This window comes from Octopus bimaculoides, chromosome 6 (genome assembly GCF_046866305.1).
Source record: "Octopus bimaculoides isolate indiv1 chromosome 6, ASM4686630v1, whole genome shotgun sequence".
Lineage (NCBI taxonomy): Eukaryota > Metazoa > Mollusca > Cephalopoda > Octopoda > Octopodidae > Octopus > Octopus bimaculoides.
Window position 1 is genome coordinate 50,737,791 of NC_142933.1, and position 26,306 is coordinate 50,764,096.

The following is a 26,306-nucleotide window of genomic DNA, read 5'->3' on the forward strand; positions in this document are numbered from 1 at the left end:
TGAATCAGACTGGATTATAAAATCCCTCATTATTCTCAGTGACACTCTCTGGTTTATGCTTGTACTATTTCAGTGTCCTTTCAAGACTGAACTTTTTCATACAATCTCTAACAAACATACCTAGCTATGTCATCGTGCCTCCTTTTTTTTTTGTATTTCTTTTTGAGCCAATTTGCTATGCTAACTTACAAGATGTGGACTGTTTCAGTTTTGATGCCACACATCTTACAAAGAATCTTTAGCATGCAGAGTGAAGTGCTTTGTGGCATTTCATCCATCTTCACGTTCTGAGTTCAAATTCTGCTGAGGTCGACTTTGTCTTTCATTCTTTTGGGGTTGATAAAGTAAGTACCAGTTGAACACTGGGGTCAATGTAATTGACTCATCCCCTCCCCCAAAATTGCTGCCCTTGTGGCAAAACTTGAAACCATTATTATTATTATTATTATTATTATTAAAGGCAGCAAGCTGGCTGAATTGTTAGTATGCTTGGCAAAATGCTTAGTGATATTTTGCCTGTCTTTATGTTCTGAGTTCAAATTCTGCCGACGTTGACTTTGCCTTTCATCCTTTTGGGGTTGATAAATTAAGTACCAGTCGATGTGATCTACTTACCCACTCCCCACAAATTTCAGGCCTTGTGCCTATAGTAGAAAGAATTATTATTATTATTATTATTATTATTATTATTATTAAAGGCAGCGAGCTGGCAGAATCGTTAGCATGTCAGGCAAAATGCTTAGAGGTATTTCGCCGATTTTCATATTCCAAGTTCAAATTCTGCCGAGATCAACTTTGCCTTTCATCCTTTCAGGGTTGATAAATTAAGTACCAGTCAAGTACTGGGGTCGATGTAAATGACTAGTCCCAACCCCCAAATTTCAGACCTTGTGCCTTTAGTAGAAAAGATTATTATTATTATTGATTTGACTCAGGTTCAGTCTTATTCCTTGTAAAATTTGTGTGGGTAGCAGGTTACTGCATGTAACCTTAGGTATCCACCAACTTTCAAAGAGTCTTTCAAGTGCTTAAAACCCTCCTGATAATCTTTCCTGTTCCTAAGAGGTAAACTTTCTGTAGAAGCTCTTCAGGGCATTCTATTCCTGTCACTGTCAACCATTTGTCTATATTTTTGATTACAGTTCCCAATGCACCAATTATCACAGGTATATTATGCTTCAGGGGATTGGTCTTGTGCCTAGTTTAATTATGCTTCCAATTAAACTGGAATTCATGATGTAGGATAAAGAGTACTTTATACATTTTGTATAGAAATTTTTTCTGCTTTTCATATCAGTTCTTACATTGTATTGAGAACTTCTCAGATAATTCTTGCTGATCCTCTAGTAGACATGTTTCTGCACTGAGCCTTCTCCCAGGCTAAGAGCAAATTTTTCAAGGTTTATTCTCAATTTTTTTTGTTGTCACTGTCCTCAAAGCTTATAACAATTTGTGTTATTATAAGCTTGTTAACTTCCCTGTTCTAGCAGTTGATGACTTTATTAAGGTTTTTCTTTTTCCTTTCTTTTCTCTGGTGTCAACTGGGAATACTATGTCGGTTGCAATAGAGTTTCTTCTTGTCAACAGCTACTATCTCTGGTCTATTGTGCTATATCTTTTTTTTTTTGGTTTCTATAGTAAAGTGCATGACCTCATTTCATCAATTTTGCATTTCTATACTCACAAAATGGTTATATATTTTTTTTCCTGAGCATGCAAGACCAAATTTCTTGCAAGAGTTTCATTTTATTATTGCAGCAATCGTATGTCTATGCTTTTTGTTTTCATTCTAAGCTAATTGAATATTCCAATATGATGTGAGCTATGATCCCATCTGAATCATTGCACATTCTGCATCTGGATGAGGAGTCGTGTTGATCTAACCTACCCTTAGAGATTGTTCCACAACAATATGATTTAGCTGCATCTAGTGATCCAGTTGTGTTGAAATGTTTTGTAACTTTAGGATTAGAAACCTTTGGAATAAAAGAAGTTGTTTTCTACAAATAATGAAATTTCTTCATTAGAATTTTATTTGTAAAAATTTACTACCAGCATCAATTTCTGTCGTATGAAATGTTTTCAATTATTTTCACATCTATATTTTCCTCCCTATAAGTTTTTTTTTTTAATGGATAAAAATGTTGAAATTTTTTATTTTTCCTGTTGCCCTTGTTAAAGATATATCACGTACTTACATAACTTATTGCTATTTAGTGTTAGGAAAAAAAAAAAGGTGATAATATAGATGTAGGGTCATGTCGGGAAGAGAACTGAATTTTTAATCTATTATTTCACATTCAGATCTTGGGTCTCAAAAACATGCTTTCAAGTGAAAATAGCTTTCTCTGAAATTACCTGTAGTGCTTCTCTGGTAAGCTGTATAGTGATATCTGTATTGTTAAATGTGGTTTATGAAAAGTGTCGTAAGAGTTATCTCCCCTAGCCATGTAAACTTGCCTGGGCTAATCCACATACACGTAGTTGAGTTTTGAAATTATGCCTCATAATTAGCCTGCAAGTTTTTGAAATGAGTTTCCTTGAAGCGACTAATTACCCGATATATACCAGTCCTTGCCTCAGAGTTATCTTATCTCTATTTTCCAAGCAGTTATACGTTAGAAGCAAGATCGTTTTAGGCTCAACTCAGTTACATAATGAATACAAAATTGTCAGCCAGGCATGGTCAAATGGCTTAGAAATTTGCATCTCATGAATTATAGCTAATTCAATGAGCAGTTAAGTCAAAGTTGCTCGAACAAGTGAATAGCACTTATTGTTGAAACCAACGGAAATCAACTACTAATACATATAAATAAAATTTATATAATACATATAAATAAATGTGCTCTGCATATAGCTATTGTTAGAATGGAGACTTAATGTTTCATTGTAAATTTCTCATCATTTTGGTGCAGTGCTGATTCCATAACCATAATTATCTCTAAAAAAAAAAAAAAAAAAAAATCCAGTCCAATGGTGGTAAGAAGCTTGTTTCCCAACCACATAGTCCAGGGTTCAGTCCCACTGTGTGGCCACTTTGGGCAAGTGTCTTCTACTATAGGCTGAAGCCAACCAAAGCCTTGTGAATGGATTTGGTAGATGGAAACTGAAGGAAGTCCATCGTATTATATATATATATATATATATACACACACACACACACATATATATATATATATATATATATATATGCATATATACATATACACAGGCATATATATATATATATATATATATATATATATATATATATATATATATATATATATATATACATATACACAGGCATATATATATATATATATATATGTATATCAATGTGTGTTTGTCCCTCAGCACCACTTGACAACTGATGTTGGTGTGTTTACATCCCCATAACTTAGCAGTCAGGCAAAAGAGTCCGATAGAATAAGTAGTAATCTTAAAAAAAAATACTGGGGTCAATTCATTTAACTAAAATTTCTTCAATGAGGTGCCCCAGCATGGCCACAGTCTAATGAGTGAAACAAGTAAAAAAATGAAAGAAACAATGATACAATTCATCCCTCACCAATTTGTTTTTAAAAAGAAGACACATTACATGATCCAATTCTAAAAACCATCAAATAGACTGGATGGCCATGGTGTGAATGCCTTTTATCATAAATCTGTTTAAACAGAGTTTATTTGGAACCAACAGCAACTCATCACTTCAGTCAACAAGAGAGTCTGCTAGAAATAGTAAGCAAGCCTCTTTTAAAGTCACACTCTACTATCCTAAAAAATGAAGGCTACTTTGGATAATATAATCCAGGTTTCCTGGAATGCCTCTGATCACATAATATGTTCACTCAGGGCTCAGAACCTGAATATTACCTGGATTGAAGTGGTGTGGGCTCACAGTGAGACAACAAAATGTGGTTGTTTGGATACTGGCGATTTGGCAGAATTGATGGGATGCTGAAAAATCTTTTTTGGATAGCACTTTTTAGTACTGGAGGCAAACATATATACACATGCATGCAAATGCAGAAACATACACTTGACAGACAGCAGTGAGTGAGAGAGACATTACAATTTATGAATTGAACACATTTCTCATAGCACTTTTCCCTCTTCTCATACATGTATACACACAGGATTATTCTCACACACAGAGAGATGGATAGACAGACAGACAGACAAACAGATAGATAGATAGATAGACAGAGAGAGAGAGAGAGCATTAAAACATCTGATGACAATTCAGTGTTGAATCAGTGATATCAAATCTTATACCTATTTGAGTTTTATGCAGTTGACTTTGCCCCAGAATCTCATAACCAACTATTGGGTTTGCAAAATCTCTTGCAAACCCAGTAATTAGTTATAAGGCTCTTTCAAGTTATTGTACTTAACATACAGATGGTACAGTGGAGGCGCAATGGCCCAGTGGTTAGGGCAGCGGACTCGCGGTTTCAATTCCCAGACCGGGCACTGTGTTTATTGAGCGAAAACACCTAAAGCTCCACGAGGCTTCGGCAGGGGATGGTGGCGAACCCTACTGTACTCTTTCACCATAACTTTCTCTTACTTCCTGTTGTGCCTATAATTCAAAGGGTCAGCCTTGTCACACTGTGTCATGCTGAATATTCCCGAGAACTACATTAAGGGAACACGTGTCTGTTGAGTGCTCAGCCACTTGCACGTTAATTTCACGAGCAGGCTGTTCCGTTGATCGGATCAACTGGAACCCTTGATGTCGTAAGTGACGGAGTGCCAACAATAACAGATGGTACATACCAGTTCATCATTAAGGAAAGTTCTGTCGAGGAAAAATACCACAGAGACTACTGTGGGGTGCACACTCACCAACTACCTCACCAACGACTTCAAAACATGCTCGAGGGCCTATGTAGTATACGAAATAGTTTGCAGTAAATGTGGAGCATCCTACACAGGGAGCACTACAAGGAAACTACACATCTGAATAAAGGAGCATGAACACTTCAATAAAGAAACACCTTAAGAAGTGCCAAACCCAGAATTTTGAAGTTTCCATTAAGGCAACCCAGTGCAAACAGGGGCAATTGGCAGAATTATGGAAGCCTTCTAACCATGAACAATAGGACAGAACTACATAAAGAAGACTGGCTGCTATAGCAACACCAGACTGTGCAACTCCTGCTTTTCCCAAATGTCCTGAAGAAGGACATTGTAGTTTACTTTGTACCCTCTCACATTGTTCTGCCCTTACACAACAACCTTCTTTAAAGATATTTTACTTAAATTGTTTCTGATTAATCATTCTTTCATGAATACTGGTACCCTTTGAATAATATTTTGTAATGTATCATTTATATTTCAGTTACTTCACCAATGGAGGATTTTATTTCATTTATTGAACATTGTTTATTTTTCTCACTTATTTCCTTTCATTGAGCATGTGCAGAATAGAAATAGGAACAAAAATAAAGGGAACTCCAAAACTTTTCATTGTAACATTGGAATTTATTTCTTTATTTTAAGTATAAATTTTTTCTTTTATTTTGTAACTTTAGAATTGTAAAATGCATGCACCCCATTCCCCAAAAATAAACAACAAAAACAAAGGGAGACCAAAAAGTTTTTATTCTTGTATTGACAAAAAATACTTTGTTCAAATATTCACTGATGTTTATCTAATGCATATTGGTGAGGCTGGAATTAATTTTCCAGTATTGATTTTGAAGACAAATCCTTTCTTTGCTAGTGAATAAGATAATGCCTTTGTAGCTTGGAGACATATACTCTCAACCTACTGGTTTTAATGCAGAATCTTCATCAAATAACAATGATTTATTATTCAGACACAGGTGAGGACAAAGGGATTGTGTTTATGCATTTCTCAAAGCAGTGCTATGTGCTGAGAATTTGCTTCAATTGAAAATTTAATGTGAGCCACAAACGCTTATCTATTGCTCTATCATACATGTTGGACACTAAAATCTTTACTATAAACTATGGAATATTATTCTACATGGTAGATAAGTTAACCATGAAACTTAATTTAAATTACAGTTTAAAATTGTAGTAAAAGTTTAACACATGAAACATACTATGTAAATTAATCACTGATTTTGGAGATATTTTTTTCTAATATTTGAAATATCAACTTCTATGACACAATTTACTGTTTCAAAAGGGAATGTTCAGATTGAATGTGAAAATAAAGAAAAAAAAAAAACAAAAAAAAAAAAAACTAAACTTTAGTGAGGCTCTAAAACAAAACAAAAAAATTATATCAACAGAAAATAATAACTCACTGGTAAGTTTTAGTTCTGTTTAAATCTGCATCCGATTTATTTATTCTTACAATATTTTATGCACAGGTATGTCTGTACTTGTGTATGGATGTGTGTGAGTGAGTGTGTGTGTGTGTATATATATATATATATATATATATATATATATATACATACATACATATACACATATACCATAAAAACCCATGTAATTTGTGCACCTGTGTAATTTATGCAGGTGATTTTCAGGATAAAAATTGTTAAAAAAAAGCTTATACTCATGTAAAATTTGCACCCGAAAGTTTTCAGAATTGTCAATATGGCCAGAGGAAAAAGGTTTTAAATTTAGTTGTATTTAGCATAATTTCACATACTTTAGATTTTATTAAATTTTCATTAGATAAAAATAATTTCTGTTTAACAGGTATCACATTAAATGCTATATTTTACAAAGTGTTTGCATTGTCTTCTCTATAAATAGTCCACTTTACTCACTTGGTATACCCTCCTCTTCCCTCAACATTAGCATCCCAATAAAAATAAGTAAATGACGCTGATTCTCTGCTGGTATCTGTGTGTGCATATGTGTAACTGTATGAGACTGTGTTTAAGTATTTGTATGCATTTGTAACTTTATGAGACTGTGTGTTTGTGTGTCTCTGTGCAACTGTGTGGGATTAACTGGAAATAACCGAAGTATTATTTCACAAATTGTGAGCAGATGATAGCTGTGTATATATATATATATATATATATCTTATATATTAATGTACATTTGTATATATATGTGCATGTGTGTATGTATACAAATATGTGTGTCTATATATATTTTTATATACACGTATACATATGTGTATATACATGTGTGCTTCTCTTTCTCTCTCACGTATACTCACAGACGTATGTACACAGGAAAAGTTGTCAAGAATTGTCAACGTAAAACAAAGCTGATAAAAATGTACAGGTGTTGTAAATTAAGTTTAATTACCAATAAACATCAGCTGGGATGACACTTTACTCAACCAAGTAAAATATGTAAAATATAGCATGTACGTCAGACTTCAAAAAGTAGTTAACCATTTAATGGTTTTAGTAAATTTATACAGAAAAAGTAAGCATTATACTGTCCAGCATAAATAAAAGTCAACTTCATTATATTTAAGCTCATTAAATGAGTCAACTTCCGATACAAATGCTTACATTTTGTACGTCTTTTTCAACAAAACAAAAATCTGGAAATGACCTACTCATATAGTTTACGTCCTCTCTAAAGTTCATTTTTACTTTTGTGAAAAAAAGTGTATAAGTTACATGGGTTTTTACGGTATATATATATATATATATATATATATATTCTTACAGATACAGGGTAAAAATTAATTAATTAATTATTAATTTTAACCAAGTAGTTCGGTGTGTTAAAAAAACCCATTATTGGTAAATTTATATAAACATAATTAAAATTAGGATTCAGCAAGAATTGTTTCACCACGCACAGAAAATTAGAAATAGCAGTCAAAACTACTATTTCACTACCAAAATATATCTTTCAGACAGCAACACTCGCCACTAAAACATAGGCAAACAAGACTGCTATTTCTAATTTTCGGTGTGTGGTGAAGCAATTCTTGTTGAATCCTAATTTTATTATGTTTATATAAGTTTACTGATAATGGTTTTTTAACACACCAAACTACTTGGTAAAATTACTAATTATTCATTAATTATTAATTTTTACCCTATATCTGTGAGAATTTATTTACTCCCTGATAGTAAACTGCAGTTTTCTGCGGGATTACTCGTAGCACACGTGGGTAATTGAGGAATGATACGATTTTCTTGCTCGTCTATATGAATGCGGAAATGCTATTCCTGGATAATCGTTTGATGTCGCTTGATTGAATTACTTATTCTTTTATTAACATTTTCGGATTTATAATTTTGAAATACTGTACTGATGAAGGAAGTAAGTTCGGGTAATATAATTTACACCTCTTTAATCCTGAAACGCGTATACAGTTAATCAGAGCTGGTTAGATTCGTTATTTTTTCTTTTTTGCCTATGTTTTAGTGGCAAGTGTTGCTGGCTGGGAGATATATTTTGGTAGAGAAATAGTAGTTTTGACTGCTATTTCTAATTTTCGGTGTGTGGTGAAGCAATTCTTGCTGAACCCTAATTTTAATTATGTATACACACACACATATATATATATATATATATATATATATATATATATGCTTATATGCTCAAATGGTACTGTGTCTGCTCAGATTTATCATTCATCTGGAGTATTATCATAGCTTTGTCTTCACTCATTCCACTATTCTTAATACCACATTTATCACTTGCTGATAATAAACCCAGTGTAGACATCAGCCCAGTAACCATTTTAGTGGATATGTACACATCCCAAAAATAACAAATGATGATGACTGGCGATCAGGCATAAAATATTTAAAATAAAATTCTGTTCTCTTCATGATCTCCAATAGTTTTAAATTTGAGAATCCATATCCACCATAATTTAAATTCTCTAGATATGATGAATGTGGGCTCTATCAGTTGTATAGAGCAAAGAAAGTTAAGACAGATATGCTGGACATTACAATTGGGACAATGATCAATGCGAATGTTTTGCCTGTAAGTAAAAAAAAAAATTTTGTTATTAACATGAATAAAAAAGAAAGAAAAAAATAAAGAAAATAATGTAAAACAATTTGCTGCAAATTTAGGATGAAAGAATCAGTTTTGTATTAAGTATTTTTTATAGTCTGTTTTATAACGGCTTGTGGATAATAAAGAGACATGGTGTAAATAAGTAAGTATAGCAATCCCCCTCTCACTCTCTGGGAGAGAGGCACAAGCACATACACAGACATATACACACACGGCAGTAACTTCCACCTACTAAATTCAATCACAAAGCTTGAATATAGAAATCTGTGATGGATAGCTATGTGGTGGGAGGCTGTGGGTTGATGTGTGCAAGCATACAGTTCTTTGTTGGAAACATGATTGTACCATCTGATGTGATTGATGGTTCTCAGGGCTCTGCTATTGAAATTGTTGATCCTCTTTGCAAGGTCTTTGAGAGGGAACATGTTCCGGCTCTATTGAAGAGAAATCAGAGGACCAATGTGTTGTAGATGTGGAGCATCGTCTTTTGGGAGATAGAGCAGTGATGCCAGAGGGGCTTCCGTAGGAAGTACATCATCCTAGTGGTCAGACCACATCTATGGTTGATCTCTGGGATCAGGACTCCATTGTTGGTGACTTTCAGAAACATCTTTTCACACTCAGAATTGCTGAAGCATGGAATAAACTACCTACATCAGTTGTTAGCTGTCAGATCACCACATCCTTCAAAACTTCTATGCTATTCATTAACCCTCCCTCCAATTTTTAGTTTTTAAATTTTAAATGACCTATTCACTGTTCACTTCCTGTGCATTATTTTAAGTACTGTTCATGTGCTTTTGGTTACTTTTTCTGATGAATTGTAGAACACCTGAGCACTCTCTACAATAAGTTCTTCATCTTCTACATTGTTGTCTTTTTCTTCTTCTTTCTCGTCTTCATCTTTTTCGTTTTTGTCTTCTTTGTCCTCTTCTTCTTTTGTCATCTTCTTTGTCATTGTCGTCTTCTTTGTCATCATCGTCATCTTCATCCTCTTTTACTTCTTAATCTGAATCTGACTGGTTCTTATCCTTCTATAATACTTTTCTTGCCTCTCAACAATCTTGCATAAGCGATCTCACTCAATATTACACCCATCTCAGACAAGGGGTCTTCTCTTGTTAACTTCTTGGTAACCTCACTAGTGCTTGTAACATGAAAGATCACCCAGTACACTCTGTACAGTAGTTGGCAGTAGGAAGGGCATTAAACCATAGAAACCATACCAAAACGAACACTCTAGCCTGTAGGATCTCATCAAACCATTCAAACGTCACTGCCACCACTGACAATTCCATATTCAAAAGAAATGAAAAGTTATGAACCAATTACTTACTGGCATAGCTCCCATCTTGTGTATCTGTAGATTTGGTGACAGTTTGGCTTTCAGTTGATTGGTATCTTTGTAAGCTCTCTATAAATTCTGGAGAGAATCTACAATTCAAATCACTCCTTTGCACAAACTCGTTGACAAATGATGTGTTTGATTTGGCTACACAAGTTAACAGGACCTTGAACTTTCTGTAGAAATGAAGCATAAAGAAGAGATACATGAAGTACTGGTATTTTTATAATAGCATATAATACTTCTAATGTTTCACAAAACATGTCAGGTGAAATAAATGCATAATTATGTATGAAAGATTCAGTTCATCATTTTAGATACATAATGTTGTGTTTTCTGACTTCAAAAATAATAAACCACTACTCATCTACTCACCATATTTAATCTCTATTGCAGTTATTTTCTGATACTGAAGAATTGGAAATAATAAAACTAACTCTTTCATTACATCAATATATTTTTATATTTGAGGCAGTGAGCTGGCAGACTCGCTTGCAAACCTGACAGAATGCTTAGCAGCATTTCATCTGTCTTTATGTTCTGAGTTAAAATTCTGCCAATGTTGATTTTACCTTTCATTCTTTTGGGTGTCAATAAAATAAGTACCAGTTGAACACTGGGGTTGATGTAATCGACTTGCCCCTCCCCCCAAATTGCTGGCCTTGTGCCAAAATTTCAAATCAGTATGTATGTATGTATGTTTGTGTGTGTGTATGTGTATACGTATGTATGTGTGAGTGTGTGTATGTTTATTTCTCCTTGTCGTGACATTGCTGGATTGTTAGAAATGAGTGCTTTTATGTGGTGCTGTCACATGGGCACTTTTACACGGTTCTGCCATGAATGCTTTACACTACCAGACAGATCAGCCTTAACGCTTCTGCTGTAGGTAATGGGTCTTCTTGAGTTGCTGCAGGGTACAGGTGTTTGGTACTTTACTAATAAGTACATGTTTTCTTATATAACTATGAGAAATATAAACGGACATTGATTGACTACTTACTCGCAATTTTCGTCAGCATGTAGGTCAGCCATTTCTTCTTTGCATCTACTCTGAACTCTCTTCAATGCTTCATCAGCGTTTGCACAATCTATGAAAAGAGGAAGAAGATACTATCTTTTAAACAATAATCTATGGAACTCTGTGTGTGTGTGTGTGTGTGGTGTGTCAGGGTGGAGTTTGCCTTCTTGTTTAATCAAGTATAAGGAGAAATGAAGAAAGATGTATAAAATTCTAAGTTTTATTACAAGCACTTTTCAAATATAATGGAACTAGTGTGTCAGGGAAAAACTAGTGCTAGTGCTGCTGCTACTACTACTACTACTACTGCTGCTGCTGCTGCTACTTCTACTTTTACTGCTGCTGCTACTACTACTACTACTACTACTACTGCTGCTGCTGCTGCTGCCGCCACCACTGCCAATGCTGTTGTTGTTGCAAATTCAGTATTAATGTTTCCCTTTGCATAGTTCATGGTTGTTTCTACTGTACAGAGTTCTGAATCCTGGTCAACAACTACCCACAACTTCTCTTTCTCAAAATATTAAACTTTTTAAGTATTTCTTAAGAGATTAAACTTATATTTCTTACATTAATACCACTGCGTAACATGATTATTGTCCTTGGGTAGCAACTGTTATTTCCTATTTCCTATTTGTTATTTCCTAAAAAGTATGAAAAATGGTTAACATTTCCTTCAAACTTTTGCTTTTACATTTATTCACACTCCAAAAAATCCTTCTCAACGTGTGGCTATGATGCTCCCTACTACTTCTACTCATGATCAGAGATGCACATATTGTCAGCCACTAGGTGACATGCTCAAGTGGTCAAGGTCAAGCAACTGACAAGCAAATCTGTGGTATTGAGCATTTCTGTGATATTTCTGCTTCAGCAGCTCAGCGCTAAAACTGTCTGAAATGTAATGCAAAATAGGTCAGTTTTGAAACATTGATGTCCAGGCCACAAAAGCAAATTTTGAAAGGAATAATTGTCATTTCCTCTGATTTCTAGACAAAAGAATACAGGAAATAACATTGATTGACCAAAGACGAAAAAAAAAAAAAAAAAATTGTTACACAGTTTAATCAGTAGTCTACAACAGGTATGAACAACCTTTTCGAGAAGAGGGCTGCATGTAACATAGCTCATCATTAAGTGGATCAGTTCTAAAATATTTTCAAGATAAATTTTTGTTATGTGTACCATTCAGAAAGTCATGAAGCTGCAGTATACTCTAGCCTGGTCTAAAAGATTAATCACTGGAGCCAGCAGCTTAACTGATGATCTTCCTTGATATAAATGATGGTTACCTAAGGTGGGGAGCTGGCATGGGTTGGGCTCAAATTCTGTTGAAAGATGACTTTGCCTTTCATATTTCCAGGGTTGATGAAATACATACCTGTTGAGTACCAAGTGGAGGTAATTAACTCCCCTCCCCTCCCCCCAAATTTCAGGTCGTGCTTAAAGTAGAAAGGATTATATGATTGAAAGGAAGGGAAGTAATAACTGTCTTTATTTGCTAAGATTTTAACTTCAGCACATTTCTTTCTGGTAACTGACAAGACCCCTTCCGCAAAATTTCAGGCCTTGTGCCTATTGTAGAAAGGATATTATGATGGGTCCCTAACTTGCCTTTCAAATTGTAAGCAAATGGGGAATCTACAAAAAAAAAATTTATTCTTTATATTTTATTAGTTTCAGTCATTGAACTCTGACCATGCTGGGGCACTGCCTTGAAGGGATTTAGTCAAACAAAGTGACCCCAGCACTAATATTTAGCTGGTCTCACATAATTATGAAGATGTAAACAAACCAACATCATAGTCAAGCAGTGAGGTAGGGGAGACAAACACACACACAAACATGATAAGCTTCTATACTGTTTCTATCAAGCAAACTATTTATTCACAAAGCATTGGTCCACTTAGGGCTACAATAGAAGATGCTTGTCCAAGATGCCATGCAGTGGGGCTGAACCTGAGACCATGCGGCTGCAAAGCAAGCTTCTTAACCAAACACCCATGCCTGCACTTACAGAAATAATTTTTCAAAATAGTTCACACAAGTTTGAAATCTCTCAGCTAACATCGATAAAAGATGGTGGAGTGAAGTTTGAGGGACATAAACACATACATAATGCACACACACACATAGCCTGAAGCTATAGTAGATGTTTGCTGAAGGTGCTGTGCAGTGGGACTGAACCTGGAACTATGTGGTTGAGAAGCAAATACCTTACCACACAGCCACACTTGTGTATAGCAAATTTGGAGCAATAAAATCTGTGGATTTCAGCAAATCATTCACCTACTATTTATATGTCATAGATCTGCTTGATTTGAATTTTCCTTGGAGCTAAGGTTCCTCTTCAATCATGGCTGACCATGATATCTGATTTCTTTTTTTTTTTTTTAAGGTAGATCAACAGCTGTCTATGCAGCAAGTTTCTTCTCTCTGCACCACTGATGATGTACAAGGGAAAGGTAGATACAACAGGGCACAGGTGTTGTCACAGATGTGGTGATCAGAACACAAATAGACATTGCAACAGATGCTGCAATACACCCATCTGATGATCTGATAGTTCTACTAATTCTGGATCAATTCTGAAAGGCTAAAACTGTGGTTCTCAGACAGAGTCCACATAACCCTTGGTTGGGTCCATACAAGATTTTGCTGTTATAATTTATATGCAATAAATTGGTTATACTTTTACATGTGACTGTGTAGTAAGAAGCCTGCTTCCCAACCACATGGTTCCTGGTTCAGTCTCACTGTGTGGCATCTTGAGCAAATGTCTTCTACTAAAGCCTTGTGAGTGGATTTGGTAGACAGAAACTGAAAGAAGCTCATCATATATGTGTGTGTGTGTGCATGTGTGTGTGTGTATGCATGTATGTATGTATGTGTGTTTGTGTGTGCATGTATGTATGTGTGTCTTTGTGTCAGTGTTTGTCTCACCATCACTGCTTGACAACCGGTGTTTATGCCCCTGTAACTTAGTGGTTTGACAAAAGAAACTGATAGAATAAGTACTAGGCTCAAAAACATAAGTCCTGGGGTTGATTTATTCGACTAAAACCCTTCAAGGTGGTGCTCCAGCATGGTCACAGTTAAATGACTGAAACAAATAAAAGAATAAAAAAATAATGTGCAAAATATTTTAACAATTTTTTTTATACAATCCTTAATAATATTTACTTACAAAAATATAATAGGATTTTTAAAACATGGAATGGTTATGAGGGTCCACCTAAGTAAAATAGGAATAAAAAGAGTCCACAGGTAAAAAATGACCAAGAACTGCTGGGCTAAAAGGCAAAGCTGACCTTTGTAGAAGCTAAACTCAGAATTGCAGAGTTTGAAAAAATAGTGTGACACTATCTGACTTTATTGCTTCTCCAGTTCACCTGGGGACACAACAACTTTACAACTTTGTGTAGATTAGACTGGTGACTAAATTTTGGTTACAAATTATGCAATTTAAAAAATGCTCGCATATATAGGTGTAGGCATCAGTGGCATATTGTGGTGATTGTCATTGGGTGTCCTGTCACACTGATTATACTATGACTAACATTAGTATTACTAAAATTAGGCTTCACAAAATTCACTGAGCAAAATGGTAGGCATGGCTATGTGGTATTCATGATCATAAGGTTGAGTTTAATACCTGGTGGCGTGTTGTGTCTTTGAGCAAAACACATTATTTTCACTCCAGTTCATTCAGCTGGCAAAAATGTATTTCAAAGGGCCTGCCTTGTCACATTCTGTGTTAAGTTGAATCTCACTGAAAGCTAAGTTAGGAATACATGTGTCTGTGGAGTACTCAGCCACTTGCACATTAATTTCACAAGCAAGTTGCTCCATTGATCACATCAACTGGAACACTTGTCATCATGCCACTTAATTGCTTTATTCATTGGCAACAGGAAGGACATATGGTTGTAAAAAATCTGCCTCAATAAACACTGTCTGACTTATGCAAGCATGGAAAAGTGGATGTAAAATGATGAGTCACATGGACACTTTACTTTCTCCTTACGTCTATGGTGAGATGGATCATACCGTTAACTGACACGACACACCAGTTAGAATAATGTATTTATATTTTGTTAAAAAAATTTTAAGACTGGAAAGGGTTTGATGTTATGAAATGATCACCTTTGGCCTTTTCATATTCTGTGTCACACTGAATCTCCATGAGAACTATGATAAGAGTACACATGTCTCTGGAGTGCTCAACCATTTGTATGTTTATTTCACAAGCAGGCTGTTCTGTTGATCAGATCAACTGAAACCTTTGTCATCCTAACCGACAGAGTGCCACTTACAGTGAGGTGGATCACACCCTCAACTGACACACAAGTTAGAATTATTATTTATATTTTGTTAAATATTTTCAAAACTAGAAAGGGCTTGAGATGAAATGCTCACTACTTCAGAAAAGTTACTAGAACATTGCATTTTAGTAACAATGACTAATTAGGTGGAATGACTCAGCATCATCGTCTTTAGTGTAGCTGTACTGTTGGTTTGTGGTTGGCAGAGGTTATTTCTACAGATGATAATGGTAGTGATGATGGGTGGTGTTGGTGGTAGTGTTTGCTTCAGTTGGGATCCTCAGTTCTGGGAGATATTCTGTCTTGATGAAGAAGAGCTGTTTTTTTTGTTTTTTTCTCTAGTAGCCTGGAATTTATGTCATTGCATTTGTGTCCTTATAATACTACCTCCACACCACTCTCTTGTCTTCCATATTTTCCACAGTGACAGTGGGTATGCCATTATCATTCCAAATGCATAATTTTTCATTCAGATATCATTTAACGTCTACTTTTCTCTGCTTGAAAGGGTTGAATGGAGTTTATTTGAGGCTGATTTTCTATGGCTGTATGCTCTACCTGTCGCCAACCCTTACCTGCCTCCAAACAAGGTAATATTTACCCATGGTTAAACATATTCTTGCAGAATGTTGGAGATTAATGACACTGTTTGTATGATAGTGACACTCACTTACAACTACCACACCATTTCAAAGCAAGGAAACACAAACATACACTCTCACATATATAAAAAGGACTGTAAGTTCCATCACTGAAATTCCATCAGCTGAAGTCATGGGATAAAGAGGGTAGACCAGTGAGATGCAAGCTGGGACTTAATCAACCTGGGCTGGGTCAACAGGATGAGGGTGGTGGTGATGCTGAAAGACCTGAAACCTCCTGATACCCCAGAAGCATCACTGACAATGCATTTCAGAGCAATCACAAAATGTATCACATGTGTGTGCGTGAGTTTTGAGGGATATATCATCTGGGCAGATACTATGGTGGCTTTCAGTCATGTTCTTGGGTATGGCTAACCACATCAATCAGTATTTAATGTCTATGACTACTTTTAGTTGTCAGTCACTCTGTAAATTCCTCTGATACACAATTCTGTGTTCGCTTCACTGAATGGTAATATTGTCTGGAGTATATATTAGCAATAATTATAACAATACAAGACATGGAGTCTTATTCATCCTCAGAATCTATTTCCTCTTATTTTACAATTTCATGCAGCATATGTTATGGTCTTTATGACCTGGATGTGTTTCCACTGCACAGATTATGAGTAGTTGCAGAAGCAAACTGACAAGATTTATGGTGCAGCTTCTTCAGGGTCTATCCTTTTGGCTAGCTTCAAAGTGAACTGAGTGGAGTTAATTTTTTGTTAGTCAGGGTTGGAGAGTGAGGGGGGTGTTTGCTTTGAAACTGAAATCTGATTCGCTTGTAGGCTGTCTGAAGTCAGGGTTCGGTCTAGTTAGGTCAAAGTTGATGTTAGTGTTTTTGCAGGGCACCTGGAAGCCACATGACACAGTGGTTAGAGCGTTGGGCTAACAATCATGAAGCAGCGAGTTCAATTCCTGGACCAAGCTATGTGTTGTGTTCTTGAGCAAGATACTTTATTTCACATTGTTCCGGTTCACTCAGCTGTAAAACTGAATTGTGACATCACTGATGCCAAGCTCTATCAACCTTTGCCTTTCCTTTGGATAACATCAGTGGCATGGACAGGGGAGCCTTGTATGCATGGATGACTGCTGGTCTTCCATAAACAACCTTGCCCGGACTTGTGTCTCTGAGAAGAACTTTCTGGGTGCAATCTCATAGTCATTCATGACTGAAGGGGCTCTTTACCCTTTTATCCTTTACATTACAACTAAAAGGCTCTAATTTTTAATACCCTGAATTGTTTGTTACCAATAATCAGCTGGTAAACCAGATCTGGTTTTCTTTTGAATATTCACTATTTTTAAAAATATGAAATTAAAGTTTGACAGAAACACTTACCATTATGGTCTTTCATTTAAAAACCACTGTGAATGGCATATATAAAAATGGTTGCTTCAAGCTCATGCTTTTGATTTCATTTCTAGTTCTCATGGTAATATTATTATAAAAATGTCATAAATTCCATGCAACCAAAGTCATGAAATTGCATTACAGTTTAAACAATGTTCCAAAATAATACTTTTAATTAATACTTTTAATTAATGTTTTTAAAAACAATGAGTGTGTATGTGGGTGTTCATTTTACATGTGCCTATGCGGATACATACATATACATGCTCATAGACACATATATACACAGAATTATATATTCTTGAATACATAGGTACAGACATGCATACATATACACATATACAGAAATACATATACTCATATATAGACACACACAAATATTAAAACATTTATCAATAAAACCTATTGATTGAATATTTTAAAAGCTTACGTTTTTTTTTCTCTGACCCAGAACAAAAATCAGAGAAGCTTGTATTTGCATAAAAGGTACTTAGCCAAGGCAAAGACAACATTAACAGTTCATTTCTTTTCTTCAAATTACTGATGCCTAGAGTGAAAATATTCTTCCACCACAACTTTCTCTCACTCTTGCTTCCTGTTTCTGTTGTGCCTGTAATTCAAAGGGTCAGCCTTGTCACACTGTGTCGTGCTGAATATCCCTGAGAACTACGTTAAGGGTACACGTGTCTGTGGAGTGCTCAACCACTTGCACGTTAATTTCACGAGCAGGCTGTTCCATTGATCGGATCAACTGGAACCCTCAACGTTGTAAGTGACAGAGTGCCAACAACAACAATTTGCATATGCATATTACTGGCACTTGTGCTGGTGGCACGTGAACAAAACATTCGAGCGAGGTCATTGCCAGTACCAATGGACTGACTCCTGTGCAAGTGGCACATAAAAAACACCATTTGAGCATGGCCATTGACAGTACCGCTAGACCGGCCCTCATGCCGGTGGCACGTAAAAACATCCACTACACTCTCAGAGTGGTTGGCGTTAGGAAGGGCATCCAGCTGTAGAAACTCTGCCAGATCAGGTTGGAGCCTGGTGCAGCCATCTGGTTCGCCAGTCCTCAGTCAAATCGTCCAACCCATGCTAGCATGGAAAGCGGACGTTAAACGATGATGATGATGATCAACATCGTTTAACGTCCGCCTTCCATGCTAGCAATATGTATATATACATGTGTATATATATATATGTATATGTATATATATATATGCATATATATGTACATACATAAGTAGGTACATATATATGTACATACAAATATATATACGCAGCAGGCTTCTTTCAGTTTCCACCAATCAATACTTTGGTTAAAAGAAATATGTGCAAAATTAATTATCTTCTCCTGGCCAAACTTCTAAATATTAATCCATCACTATAACAACAATAACTGTCATTGTTGTCATTGCCGCTGTGGCTGCCATCCTTCCGTATATATATATTTCCCTTGAAGGGAAACTTTCTAGGTATAATCCCATGGTCATTCATGACTGAAGGTGGTCTTTTATATATATATATATATATATATATATATATATATATATATATATATATATATATATATATATATATATATTATAGAGATGTACTTTTGCATAGCAAGTGACCTGATCTGAGATTGTGTGCTGGAACGAAAACAATTGCAGCGTGGAAGGTGTTTATAAGCCATTTAAAATAACACACAAAAACCGTTAGATTCACTTCAACATTTAAATTTAATTTGTCAAAATATTTTCGTTGCTTTGAGACTGCGACCTGTTCACTAACAAAATTGCAGCATAGAATTTTGTCAGTGAACAGGTCGTGGTCTGAAAGCGACGAAAATATTTTGACAAATTAAATAAATGTTGAAGTGAATCTAACGGTTTTTGTGTGTTATTTTAAATGGCTTATAAACACCTTCCATGCTGCAATTGTTATATATATATATATATATATATATATATATATATATATATATATATATACATATAAATATATATATATAGATATATATCCATATAGGTATATACACACACATACATCAAACTGTTCAATGAAACCAAGCAAACAAGCTTCGAAGTTTCTGTTAGCCTTTTCCTTGTAAAAGCTAATAAATGTATTCTACAAAAATGTACTAAGTACTTCCCAGTTTAATGTAAAATTTTTGTTTTATATTTAGTATGACATAAAACATATACACACACACACACACTTGTACATGTGTGCGTATGTGTGTCCTCCTTAGTTTAAATGACAGATTCTTCTATGACTCACTGCATAAATGGAAATCATGTGAAACCAGGGAAATACACTTCTTATGGTATTATTACTAAAAAACCAAAAAAAACAAAAAAACAAACCAAAATTCTAACAACTGGTTATTAGTATTGCTATGCCTAAGCAATATCCTAATGCGTCTGTATGTGTGTGTGTGTGTGTGTGTGTGTGTGTGTGTGTGTGTGTGAAATACAATTTTATCAATTTTCAGTCGATTAATTGAAAATATATGTGTGTGTGTGTGTATATGGGTAATTCCATATAAAATCAACGCTGGAATGGTGCTCTTTATGTGCCATCAGCTACAAGAGTGTGCTGAAAAGTTCCTGGCCTTAAGGATATTGCGAAAGGCCTGGTTGGAGACCCCATCTTCTGAGTTCTTTTATAGGACTTAAAAAGCCTGAAGGACTGCTGCAAGAAGTGTGTGAATCTGAGAGGGGAATATGTTGAATAAAATCATAATTAACTGATCCTCTTGTATTTTCTTTTACTCAAAGCCAGGAACTTTTCATCCCCACCTCATATATATATATATATTTTTTTCTTCCTCCGTTTTCCCCTTCTTTGGACTTTCCTTGTTTCCGATGAAGAACTCCGCTGGAAACGTCATATTCTCTCTCTTTCCTTTCCCGAGCATCTAGTAACACAATCTGTATCACGTCCTCATGTTGTTATTTTGTCTTTTTCCTTTTTTTGAACTTATATATATATATATATATATACACACAGGGTGACCCAAAACACGCTGATGGGTTTCAGTTTTTAATAACTTCCTTAACTTTACAAATAAATGCATGAAAGTTTGATACAATATAAAGGACAAAATGCAAATTAATATTCACAAGTCAAATTTGCAACACCTCTACATGATATGTAAAAAATGACAATTGCTTAAATGGCAGCCATTTTTAACTTCGCATGCCTGTGCTCTTTCCAAAGCTTGTACCATAACACCCTCAAGAGTTTCAGATCCCACTTCTCTGATTTCTCTATTGATGTTCTCCTTCAGTTGCACCAGTTTGTTTATGTAAACCCTCTCTTTCAGGTATCCCCACAAGAAAAAATCTGGGCTAGTCAAATCTGGGGAACGTGAAGGCCAATCAAAGTAGACCTCACACATGGTTTCAGCAAGATGGGGCAACTGCTCATACCGCAAGAGAAACAATACAGTTGCTACAGCAGTGCTTTGGAGAGAGAATAATCTCCAGCTATGGCAATGTCAACTGGCCTTCACGTTCCACAGACTTGACTAGCTTGGAATATAGGAGAAATATAAAAACATATTAAAATATAGAAGCATATAAAAATACATATAAAATCACATAAAAGTTATGTGTGATAAATATAGGAGGCAGAAAACGAATGAGAGGTTGATAAATATAGGAATAAAAATGTCAATCTTCAAAATGGCAGACCACTTAAATCGTCTAAACTTCCTGATACATCTAAGATATGAGATAAAAATGACACAAGATATCAAAGTTAAGAACAATAAATAAAAAGGATCTGAAAAGTAGGAGGGTGTTCCATCTATGACCGTTTCAAGGGTACATTACTGGTCAGGGTTAAAAAATGTATGATATACACCAAGGAGCACATCATCCTGTTGATGGTGACATTACATATATGGAGTTTTTAATTTTTTAACCCTGACCGGTAACGTACCCCTGAAACGACCATAGATGGAACACTCTCCTATTTTTCAGACCCTTTTTATTTATTGTTCTTAACCTCAATATCTTGTGTCACTTTTATCTCAGCCATTTTGAAGATTGAAATTTTTATTCCTATATTTATCAACCTCTCATTTGTTTTCTGCCTCCTATATTTATCACGCATAACTTTTTACGTGTAACCCTTATTTATATGTGATTTCATATGTATTTTTATATGCTTTTATATTTCTCCTATATTTTTATGTATGTTTGGTTTTATTCTTTGTACCCTTGGAGAATCTTTACACCTGTACATGCATGATTTATGTTGATGTGTACAAATATATATGATTCGATTATGTTGATTGAATATCTTCATTTATGTGTTCAGGAATTTGGTTGACTGCCTAGGATTTGCACTTTCATTTTCCTCTACATTGTATTTTTATGCATTAGCTCTCTACGAGCACTCTGTAAATAGCCCATACTTTCTATAACATACTCAATATTATACATATACATATATATATATTATGTATACATATAATATATATATACTTATACATATTATATATATATATATATACATATAATATATACAATATATATATAATATATATGCACACACACACACACACATATATACACAAACACACATATATGCATAGATAGATAGATATATGTAGAGAGGTATATATATATATATATATATATATATATATATATATATATATATATATATATGTATGTATGTATGTACATATGAAATACAGGGGTCGGTCAAAATAATGAAAACACCTAACATAGCATCATAATTTTGAAATATCTATAAAACCATCAAAAAAATTGTTTATTTTTATGTTTTTTGCTTAATATTACTGAACATTTATGGTGCATTTTAGAGAAACAAGTAAGGAGTTTATATCCTTCACCATCATCACAAGAACTGGAGACTATTTTGCTGTTTATTTTTAGATATCATCAGAAAAAAGTAATTAAAATTAATTAAAATGACAGATCTATTGCACTTTCAAAGAGATCAAATTATTGGTGCTCGTATGGTAGGAACTAGTGTAATGAAAACAGCCGAAATGTTTGGTGTATCAAAAAGAAAAAAAAGGAAGAACGGGACATGGTCGGTGCCTGATAGTGCACCGCCGGTGTGTCCCGATGCTCCGTTGGCGGGAATTGTGCCACCAACGGAAGAAGGCCTGTCAGTGGGAATTGTGCCACTGACAGTAGAAATTGTGGACTCGTCCTGGAATGAGGAAGAATTTGTAATCCTATTCCACAAGGGAGAGGTTGTTAAAGAATTTGTCAAGAAGTTTGGACCCTCACCTGTACTAAGGACCCTGATTGGCCTCCGCAGGTGGTTGAGGAGGTCGTGTGGGAAAATGACTTGTACAGGGTGATGGATTCCTTCCCCGAGGACGCATTCTGCTACTTGCTGAAGTGGCCTGATCTCGAACCATCGAGGTGCTTGAGTGAGGCACTGAGCTTGGTCGGGCGGTAAAGTGTAAGAGGACGAGTGCCTCATATTGAAAGGGCATGTAGCCCATGAAAAAAAAATTGTAAGAGGCAAGTGCCTCATTTCAAAGACATGATGTAAATTGAAATTGTGAAGTAAGAGGTTTATAGCCACAATTTGTAAATCTATAAAAGAACAATGTTTTAGAGAAGCAGAGTTCGGCAGGGGCTTCTGTCTTCTCCCATTAATATTATTGTGTTCGTCATTCATCTCATCTCATTAATGTGTTTGTCTAGCCCGCAGCTACTCTGTATACTGCCTTTATGGCAAATAAAATGACAGTCTTTGAGAAAGAGGGAAAAATCTCCTCATCGAAACAAAACTCTGGAAGAAAACTAAAACTTTCAGATAGGGACTGTCAGACTCTTACGTGAATTGTTAGAAAGGACCACCAAGTTTCCACAAAAACTGTTTGCCAGGAGCTGCACAAAGCCAGATTTCATGGGAGAGCTGTAATCAGAAAACCACTACTTTCAAAAACAAATGTTGCAAAGCATTTAGAGTGGAGTAAACAACAACAGAATTGGTCCCTAGAGTACTGGAAGAATGTTATTTTCTCGGGCAAGTCATCCTTTACTCTATTTCCGATCACCAGCCGAGTATTGGTGTAGGGACAGCCAAAAGAAGCATTTAACCCAGACTGCCTTCTTCCAACTGTTAAACCTGGAGGAGGAACTGTGATGATTTGGCGGGGGGGGGGGGCTATATCTTGGAAATCTGCCAGTCCAATAGTCTAGACTATTTAAGCATTTTATCTGATCAAATTCATCCTATGGCTGCGGAACTGTATCTGGAAGGAAATGCAATCTTTCAGGATGATAATGCACCAATTCACACAGCTAAAGTTGTTACTGAATGGCACAAGGAACATTCTAGTGACGTGGAACATCTTATCTGCCCACCACAATCCCCAGATCTCAATATTACTGAACATTTATGGTGCATTTTAGAGAAACAAGTAAGGAGTCGATATCCTCCACTATCATCACAAGAACTGGAGACTATTTTAGCTGAAGAATGGACAAAAATTCCTTTGGAAACAATTCAAACTTTGTACAAGTCCATACCTCATAGAATTCAAGCTGTAATTACTGCCAAAGGTGGTCCTACCCAATATTAAAATAAATTTGTTTGAAATTTTAAGGTGTTTCCATTATTTTGTCCAACCCCTGTATATGTACACGATAATTCTATAACAGGAGTCTAAGTGTGTGTGTGCGCGTTTGTTGTTGGTTCAGTTTTCTACCATGAGTTGGACAGCTTTCTGCTGTGTATATAGAGGTGGACTAAATTCTGAAGAAAATTGATACTTGTGGGATTTTGATTTAAGACCAATGTCTTCATTGTGAGTGTTTCATAATCCATAAGGATTAACACCAATTCTATATTATAGTCCTTAGTGAACAGGTTGGAAAGCATTGGCAAACATAAAGTAAACTATATTTGTATGAAAGTAAACTATATTTGTATGTTTTTTAATATATATATTTACACGTTTGCTTATGCTTTTAGTTATATTACAGGCAACTGACTATGAAGCCTACCCCGGTGTTGTTTTAGCATGTCTGAAGACAAATGTAGGCGTCATAAGTAACATGAGACACCTATATACATGATTGGACTCCTTTGGGTGTAGCAGAAGGATTTGTTGTGAAACTGTGTAAAAGATATGGACGTTTTAAAACAAGTGTTGATGCATGTATCACTGTTTTTGATGAGGATTGTTCAGTTAAATGCTTGAGTTGACCTCAAACACATCGAATCTTTGATATAAAACTAGATTAAATAATAATTCGCATTTAATGGAATTACTCAACATCAACGACAATAGTCTATGATTTTATTATATCCTCCAGCATGTTATTTATGAATAGAGAGAAAGATAAAGGATTAAGTTGATCTTGATAAGATTTGAACTTTGGAACTAGAAACCTTCAAGTAACTTATTATTGTTTAGTCTTATCCAGTTCACCACTGATGAGATGCTATTTACTTCTATTGTTTTTATAGTCATACATTCAGCTAATTGAAAATGAATTTCAAATAGAATCTGGTTATATACCGAGTAATATAGAGTAATACTCTGTGTGTGTGTGTGTGTGTGTGTGTGTGCATGCATGTGTGTATATGCCTGTGCACACATGGTTGTAAGTGAACAAGGTCAAACAGTGCAGAAGCTATGCAGCTGGTAAAGACATTCTAGTGCAAATCAAGTTAATGGCAACTTTATAGCATGTGGTTGGTACTATTAAAAGAAACTAGCTGCGACTACATGGCGAATAGCAACATTTTAAGAATTATGAAGTGGTAGAAGCAGCACATCAGTGGGAAACTCAATGGTTGTTACGTTGCCAGCGAGAACAGTAATTTCAAATATGTAGCTAATGAAATAAGTAATTATGATTACGTAACCTGTGGTAACTCTAGAACAATGCATGAAAAGGATGATAGCCGTAGTTAACTTGAAAGATATGTAACTGTAGCTACTATATTGATTCAGAATGAAAACCTGACTGAACAGATCAGGCACTTTAACCATGACCATCTAGTCTTATTTTTCAGGTATATTTTCCACAAAAACTGTTTGTCAGGAGCTACACAAAGCCGGATTTCACAGGAGGGCTGCAATCAGAAAACCACTACTTTCAAAAACAAACGTTGCAAAGCATTTAGAGTGGAGCAAAAACCTACAGAATTTGTCCCTAGAGCAGTGGAAGAATGTTATTTTCTCGGATGAGTCATTCTTTACCTTATTTTCGACCACCAGCTGAGTATACATGTGGAAACAGCCAAAAGAAGCATTTGACCCAGGCTGTCTTCTTCTAACTGTTAAACATGGCTGAGGATCTGTGATGATCTGGTCGGCTATATCTTGGGAATCTGCCAGCCTAATGGTTTCCCTTCTTGGCAGAATTAATAGTCAAATTCATCCTATGGTTGCGGATCTGTTTCTGGAGGGAGATGCAATCTTTCAGGATGATAATGCACCAATTCACACAGCTAAAGTTGTTACTGAATGGCACGAGGAACATTCTAGTGAAGTTGAACATCTTATCTGGCCACATCAGTCCCCAGATTTAATATTATTTAACATTTATGGTGCATTTTAGAAAAACAAGTAAAGAGTCGATATCCTCCACCATCATCACTACAAGAACTGGAGACTGTTTTAGCTGAAGAATGGACAAAAATTCTTTTGCAAACAATTTAGACTTTGTCCGAGTCCATACCT

At 35.4% G+C, this 26,306-nt stretch overlaps 1 protein-coding gene across 1 annotated transcript in view; it reads right to left on the bottom strand.

Moving 5' to 3' along the window:
• Positions 1 to 5,451: 5,451 nt before the first annotated feature.
• The window catches only part of LOC106874009 (uncharacterized), a 42,980-nt gene continuing 22,125 nt past the window's right edge, over positions 5,452 to 26,306 (bottom strand). Inside the window, exons 2-4 of the mRNA XM_014921569.3 lie at positions 11,271 to 11,358; positions 10,259 to 10,443; positions 5,452 to 8,884 (exon numbers count right to left, since the gene is read on the bottom strand). Coding sequence (XP_014777055.1) covers positions 8,805 to 8,884; positions 10,259 to 10,443; positions 11,271 to 11,358 — 353 coding nt within the window. The 3' untranslated portion in view covers positions 5,452 to 8,804. The remainder of the gene's footprint in view (positions 8,885 to 10,258; positions 10,444 to 11,270; positions 11,359 to 26,306) is intronic.